The sequence below is a fragment of the Vicia villosa genome, linkage group LG7 (assembly GCF_029867415.1).
Source record: "Vicia villosa cultivar HV-30 ecotype Madison, WI linkage group LG7, Vvil1.0, whole genome shotgun sequence".
Lineage (NCBI taxonomy): Eukaryota > Viridiplantae > Streptophyta > Magnoliopsida > Fabales > Fabaceae > Vicia > Vicia villosa.
In genome coordinates, this window is record NC_081186.1 from 36,495,299 (window position 1) to 36,503,371 (window position 8,073).

At 36.8% G+C, this 8,073-nt stretch overlaps 1 protein-coding gene across 1 annotated transcript; it reads right to left on the reverse strand.

The window, feature by feature from the left end:
* Positions 1-2,692: 2,692 nt before the first annotated feature.
* Positions 2,693-3,265, reverse strand: LOC131618860 (secreted RxLR effector protein 161-like). The gene has a single exon (XM_058890015.1). It carries the CDS (start codon positions 3,263-3,265, stop codon positions 2,693-2,695), a length of 573 nt encoding a protein of 190 aa, XP_058745998.1.
* Between the last annotated feature and the right edge of the window lie 4,808 nt (positions 3,266-8,073).

An 8,073-nucleotide genomic window follows, 5' to 3' on the forward strand; every position in this document is an offset into this window, starting at 1 on the left:
CCACAACCTTGGGCTTTGTACAAGGCAGATAAAACCATATTTCATGTGTCAAAGATTCCTAACATCTAGGACCTTTTCCCATAGAGTCATCCATACTCAATTTATTTAAGAGTCCGCCACAACCTTGGGCTTTGTACAAGGCAGAAAATGATGTTTCCCTAGCTAGAGTCAGCCTCAATTCTGGGCTTTGTACAGAACACCAAATAAAATCCATCTAAATAAACACTCCCCAAGTAGAGTCAGCCTCAATTCTGGGCTTTGTACAGAACATAAAAATCCTTGTAAGTTAATCCCCAGTGGAGTTTTCTCCCAGAGTCAATAAATAATCAATCAATCAAAAAGCCTCAAGCTTGGGCCTCATACAAGCCAGTTAAAAATCAAATCTTTTATACAGTAGATAGACATAGCTTATCTCTATAGAGAGATTTTTCTTCTATCTCACCACATTCAAACAAACAAACATTTCATTTCATTTCATTTTAATCAAGTCTCCCATTTAGGATTTTGAAAGGCATGAGCTGGCAGTAAAACCCAGACATGTGGTAACTTTCCCTAATTTGGATGAGCATTTTTCTTTCATTTAAGAGGCATTTGACTGGTATACTTGCACATACACAAGTAAGGTCCCCCTCTTGAATGAAATGAATTCAGTTTTTCTGTCACTCTTTTAAATGTTTGTGGTGGAATAGTAGAAATACCTCTCTATAAAGATGACTTCATGTCTCTTTACTGTAAACAGAGATTAAATTCAAGCTTCAACCTTGAGCTTCAAGCAAGGCACCCAAAAATAATTAATAATTAATTAGTTCCCCGAACTACATTAAGCTCTGACTTCCATTAGGGATATGTAGGCATGAGGTTCACAAGGAATTTCAGCGAGCTAATAAAATACCAAAAATAGTCAGTCTGTCTGTCTGTCTTTCTTTTATTCAATTCAATTCCTTCTCCTAACACAAAGGAGAAACTTTCCCAATAATCATTAGCAACACAAACACATTTAGACACAGAGAAGGTTCCTGTAGAGTACTACAGATATGTAGGGTGTTTAAACACTTCCCTATGTATAACCGACCTCCCGGACTCCAGAATTTCTAGTCTAGGTGTAAATCCCCATACTTAGCAAACTCCTAGGGTTTAGTTGAGATCTTTTTTCCCCTTTCCTACTCGTAGGACAAATAAGAAAGTTCGTGTGATATCGTAGGAAGAACTGAAACAAAATTCATCCCACCACGGGCGCATTCTCCTTCCAAATTTCGCGTGAAGGGTCTAGCGTGCCGTCCTCCCAAGTGAAACGGGGAGGTAAAAAAAATGACACCACACATCAATATCATCATCAAAAGCATGTATATGTATCAGCATCATTCATCACAAATCAATCATCATTACCATCATCACAGAACATACGTGTATTTACACCAATCATCATCATCATCAATAATAAGAATATACATGTATTCACATCATTCAACACATCTCATATTGTCACATCTCATCATATATGTCAACAATATATCATCCATCAAACAAACAAAATATTCACATCATTCAACACATCTCATATTGTCACATCTCATCATGTATGTCAAGAATATATCATCCATCGAACAATGAAAGTATTCACTTCATTCAACACATCTCATACTGTCACATCTCATCATGTATGTCAACAATATATCATCCATCAAACAAACAAAATATTCACATCATACTCATGTGATCACAACTCATAAATCATCACATGATTATTACTTCAAACATAGCATGTATTAACACATCTCTTCACATATATGTACAATACATCATTCATCAAGAAATAAAATCATGTTTCAAAATAATTTGAGTTACACCTCATCTCATCATTTCAACACATAGGTTATCTCATAAGGTTCATCGTGCTCGAAACGGCACTAAAAACGGACATACGGTTTGAAAGTTATGGCCTTCGGAAAATTTGTTAAAAATTTGTATGTTATAGGTCGACGCACAAGATCCATAGGTAGACGCATAGAATTTTCTGTCCCCCTCGGGTTTGCTCAGGTCGACCCATGAGTCGACTCATTCTGGTCTTTTGGGAACCTACAGGTCGACGCATAAGTTACATAGGTCGACGCATGCTGCGATGATACAGAATTTTTTTCTGCGATTTTGACATATTTCCTCTCCCAATATCAATCAAATTGCACCATAATAGTCCCCACATCAAAAAATCATCAAATAACATGACATAATACAATCATAACACATTTTAGTGGCCCTCTAACACTAAAATCATTCATCAATCACATCAATTCAACAAAACAACCTAAATCTACCAAAACCCCAAAACCTAAACATACAATCCAATTGTTCTAACTAATATGCCTAATCAATATCATCACTTAAGATACGATAAGAGAAGTTAATCGGAGAGTCCCCCATTACCTTATTCAAGAATCCTTGGTTGGTCCTCTTCCTCTTCTGCTCCTCTTTCACGTATTCTCCTTTCTCATCTTTTGCTTCTATTTTCCTTCTTTTCTCAACTTCTCTATTTTATGAAAGAATAAAATTCACTTAGTATGGGCCTATCGCTTAGCACCCCTCTCTTACTCATCACAACACCAAGCCCAATGACTCCTTTTTCTATAATTCTTCAATTAAATCCAATCAATTGCCAAATAATTATAATAAATAATTTAATTCCAATTTAAATTAATTAAGATAAATATGGGGTGTTACAGCTTCCGTCGGCTTCAGTTATACTTAGAGTAACAATTGGTTGTTTCTTGGAGGACCATGCCACTGCTACATCACTAAGGATGAAGGTATACCCGGATGTACTTTTCCTGTCCTCCACACATCCAGCATAATTACTGTCTGTAAATCCAACTAGCTCTCTATTTCCCCCCTGTCGTATAAAAGAGACCATATTCAAGGTCCCTTGTAAATACCTTAAAATTCTTTTGACTGCTGCAAAGTGAAGTTCAGTTGGCATAGACATGTATATGCTAATCAAACTAACAACATACCTTACATCTGGCTGAGTGGTTGTCACATACATCATGCTTCCCATAAGCCGCATATAGAGTGTGGTATTTACCTTCACACCTTCTTCATCTTTATGCATCTTATACTTTGGGACAATAGGATTTAAGACAGTGTTGCTTTCCTCCATTCTGAATTTTATTAGCAACTCTTTCACATAATTTCTTTGACAAATAAAAATCCCATTATCAAGTTGCAGGACCTCAATTCCCAGGAAGTATTTCATTCTTCCCAAGTCAGTCATTTCGAACTCTTTCATCATGGATTCTTTAAACTCGTTCATCATAGTTTGATCATTACAAGCTAATAATTAGGAAATTACCTTGTGTGTTGAATTTTATGAAGAGTGTTTGCTCGCTAACATCCTTTACTAATCCCATGTTCTGAAAGTAAGTATCTATCTTGGTGAACCATGCATGTGGTTCCTGCTTCAATCCATACAAAGCCTTATGAAGCTTGTATACTTTTCTTTCTGCACCCTTTAATCCATACCCTCTTGGCTGGTCCATGTACACTTCTTCGGAGAGTTCTCCTTGCAAGAAAGCTGACTTTACATATAACTGATAAATTATCCAACTTTTCTTAGCTGCCAATGCTAAAATAATCCTCACGGTATCCATCCGAGGGACTGGTGCATATACCTCCTCATAATCAATTCCGTGTTCCTGTGCATATCCTTTTGCAACTAGCCGAGCTTTGTGCTTTTCAACTTCTCCATATTGATTCAATTTAGTCTTATAAACCCATTTGACTCCTATACTCTTGGCTCCCTCTGGTAGATTAGTGAGAAACCTAGTTCCATTATTCTTGATGGATTGAATTTCTGAATTCATAGCATTTCTCCATTCTTGACTCTTAGCCGCTTCTTCATAGCTAACAGGATCACATTCTATGAATAAGGCTAAATGTGCATTATGATCTTGACTTGCTTCAGCAGTTTCAGCTTCATCATTGACGATAATTTCAGCTTCATTATTAACATTATAGTCCCTCATCCACACTGGTCTCCTTCTGATACAACTTGTCCTTCTGACATAATCTCCTTCCCTTGTATAAGAGGCTTTAGGAAATGACGCAGCCACTGCCGTAGTGTTTTCTGAATCACTTCCCTCTTCATCTATACATGCTTTATCTTCTTCAGTGACAATTTCTATAGTAACATCTTGAGTTTCAACTTCTCCTTCAATTTTGTCATCTCCCCAGTCAAGATCAAGACTTATCAAGCTATCATAACTCTTATCCAAGCTTCACTTTCTCTCTTCTTCAAACCCAACATCCCGACTAACAATGATTTTCTAGCTTATGGGATCGAATAACCTGTATCCTTTTGATTCTAAAATAACCCCAAACAGTACACAACTTCTGCTTTTATTCTCTAGTTTAGTGCGTTTGGCGTCAAGCACATGTACATGTTCTATACAACTTAACACCCTAAAATGTTCTACTAACGCCTTTATACCAATCCAAGCTTCCATAGGTGTCATGTCTTTCACAAAAGAAGTGGGACTTCTATTAAGCACATAGAACGCCCAACTTGTAGCTTCGGGCCAAAAACTCTTACGAATATCAACCATCATACTTCTTACCATGTTCATCACTGTTTTGTTCTTCCTCTTGGCTACTTAGTTTTGTTGCGGCATGTAAGTTGTGGTTAGTGGTCTCTTGATTCCATTATCTTTACAATAATCATGGAAAGCACTTCATGTAAATTCTCCTCCCCGATCTGTTCTTAAGCACTTAATAGACAAACTAGACTCCTTTTCAACACTACTCTTAAATTGCTTAAAGGTAGCAAGTGCATCAGCTTTATATGCAAGGTAATAGACCCATACTTTCCTATTAAAGTCATCAATGAAACAAAGCAAATACCTCTTTTGGCCATTTGACGCTGGTGAAACGGGTCCACAGATGTCAGCATGGATTAATTCCAACTTAGCTGAGGCACGCCATATGTTTTTTTGGAATATATTCTCTATGTTGTTTTCCTTTCAGACAATGTGCAGATGGAATCAGATCCAAGAAGACACGACATCCCTTTCACCATCTCTTTGTCCTTCAACACTCGCAATCCTGTGTAACCAAGATGGCTAAATCTCCGATGCCAATGTTGTACCGAATCTTGTGTTGTGGACTGCAGACAGACTTCTTTTGTGTCCTTGTCAGAGTGTTTATTAGAGAGCACAACGAACATTCGGTTGGAGGTCATAAAGGATGAGGCCTTTTCTTGAGTGATAAATGCAGCATTTATTATCCTTCATCACCACTGTTAATCCTTTTTCTTGCAGTTGTCCAAGGCTAAGAAGATTATTCATTAGTTCTGGAACATAGAAGACATCCATAACAAGATGACTAATGCCTCCAAAGTATAGCCTGACACTACCTTTACCAACCACATTTAACTGCATATGATTCCCTAGTGTTGCACCCCAAAATTTTCCCTATTCTCTGTGCTATAAGCTATCAAATACGTTTATTTCGTCGCTCGAAATTAAAGAAAAATAATAAAGGGTTTTTCATCTGAGTGCTTGAATTTGTGGAAGTTCGATTGAGGTTAATTAGCTTATATGTTGAGGTCTCCCTTACACCTCAAATACTTTCTTCCTCAAGGATTATTCAATGCATTGTTGTTGTGGTGTTTTGAAATACAAGTGCGGTGGCACAGGAGATTGACGGGTTCATTTGCTTTGGCCAATACACTTTTGGTTCTCATCAAATACTTGTTACTTCAATCACAAGTTAACTGGTATTTTGAGAATTAAGATTAAGGATTCAAGGTTGTCATTGAAGCCTAGAAGTGAAGATTTACCAAGTGAACCAAGTTTCATTGAAATGGCGAGTTGATTAGAGTTTATTGATTAATATTCAAAGTAATCTAAATCAAAGTTTCGTTCAAAGTTTTTTACAAAAGAAAGAAAATAAGATTCATTCAAGTTTCATTTATTCCATGTGTCAAAAGAAAGAAAAGAAGATTCATTCAAGTTTCATTCATTCCATGTGTCATTGGTTTGTGAAGGAGATTGGAATTAGAATCGAGAGCCCATTCAAGATTCAAGTTTCAAATATGTTCAAATACAAGATAAAGATCCATTTGTCAAGCCCATTAAAATCTCTATTCAAATTCATCACAAAATTCATCCATAAATCATTCAACAATTATTCAAGACTTGTTCAAAATCATATTCATTACAATTTACATCCACCAATAGTCCATCATTACATGAATAATTCAAATTCAATCATTCAACTCTAGGTCCTAACTCTTGAAAAGATATTTCTCTTAAATTCTATAAATAATGCTCAGGATCTTCAACCAATTCTTCTTGGCCAAGTTCTTTCGGAGGAGGATTCTCTAACTTTAAAGCGGGAACTGCACTCTGACTTTGTATCTATCTCACTCTAAAAATGCATTCTCTCTCATGTTTTTTCCCTCCTTATTTTCATCTCTTTTTTTTATTTCTCTCTCATAAAAATTACCTAAAGTTAGGGGAAGGTAGAGGATCCAAAGGTAGAGGATCTACTTCCAGTTCTTTCATACCATATGATCTCTTTGTTTCCTAAACCATGTGCTCAACCTGCAAAAATGGGAAATTGTGCCGGTTCAAATACTCTTCACACATAAGGTCATCTCAACAGAATAAACCAAACCGGTTTCGGTTCAAACAAAATGAAACCTGAAGCAACACCTAAACGGTGCTGCACTTCAAAAACCAGAACCGGTCCAAGAAGCTTCAGGAGAACCGAATAAAAAAAACAATAGAAAAAATCAGGAGGAGATAACAGAAAGGGGGGAACTCACCAGATAACCGAAACAGAAAATTTGTAACAAATTCCATCTTCATCTCTTCATCAATCTCCATCCGAATCATCATCACAGATCCTCATCCATCTTCTTCACCGACCTCCATCTTCAATTGACAACTTCATCGATAATCAACAAAAACAGAAACACAGCAAGAGGGGGAGGAGGTTCATAACAGAAAACGGTAACAAACTTTCTTGAGATCGATTCAAGATTTCTTGAAACCTCTTCCCGATTCTCTATTCAATCTTCACCATTTTCTTCCCCTGCAACATTCAATCATCAACTCCATCAACAAGAACTTAGAGAAAAAAGGTTTCAATCTGCAGAGCAATCCTTGAATCATTACCAATCCTTAACAATTCTCGAATTCACAAAAAAAATCATGTAGCAGAAGAAACTCACCATAACGTAACCTTCAGTGCATCTTCATAAAGTCTTCACGTTGCAAAAGAAAGTGAGAAGAATCGAGATTCTGAAAAATCGCTTCATGTTCATCATCATCGAATCTGCAACTAATTCATCACCAAACCGTTGCAACCTCCATTGATCTAAGAACGTCACATCAGCTTCGATTCTCCTGTTAGAACAAGATTTGTTCTGATCAATATTCTATGTTTTGATGATAACATTATATATGAATTTTGAATAAGACAATGTGGTACTCTAATCCTTTGCATTTTCCATTTCAGGAAATACATAAAGAGTATGCACAAATCAGCGCTCAGAAGCACTGACTCAGAAGGTTATGGATGGCTACATCAGAACATGCTCTAGCAAGGCATCAGAAGATGGTCAAGTAGAATCAGAACATGAACTATGAAGCATCATGAGATCATGAAGTCAGAAGCAGAAGCACTGAAGTTCTGAATGGTATCACTCTCAAGCTCTTCAAAGTCAGAAGACAAGAAAATGCTCTGCACCAAGCTGTTAACTCTGAAATTCAAACGATGTTATCTACAAATCTAAGTTCAGAAGCAAGTACAAGATGACAGGCTATTAAGTCTAATCTCTGACTGACCAAAGGAACGTTAGAAGCTACAAAAGGCAAAATCAGTAAAAGCAGCAAAAGCATGGCTCGAGGTAGATGACAAAAGTGTGAAACATTAAATGGAGCATTGTACGATTCACGCAAAGCATTAAATGCAACCTTACGATCATCTTCTCTCAACGCCTATATATAGAAGCTCTGATCAGAAGCAGCATAGAGAACACTTGTGCATAATACTGAAATGCTGTCAAATTCAAATCTC

What these genes read in the sequence shown, in the direction of transcription:
- LOC131618860 (XM_058890015.1), bottom strand. Translation starts at nt 3,265, where the DNA reads ATGACTGACTTGGGAAGAATGAAATACTTCCTGGGAATTGAGGTCCTG.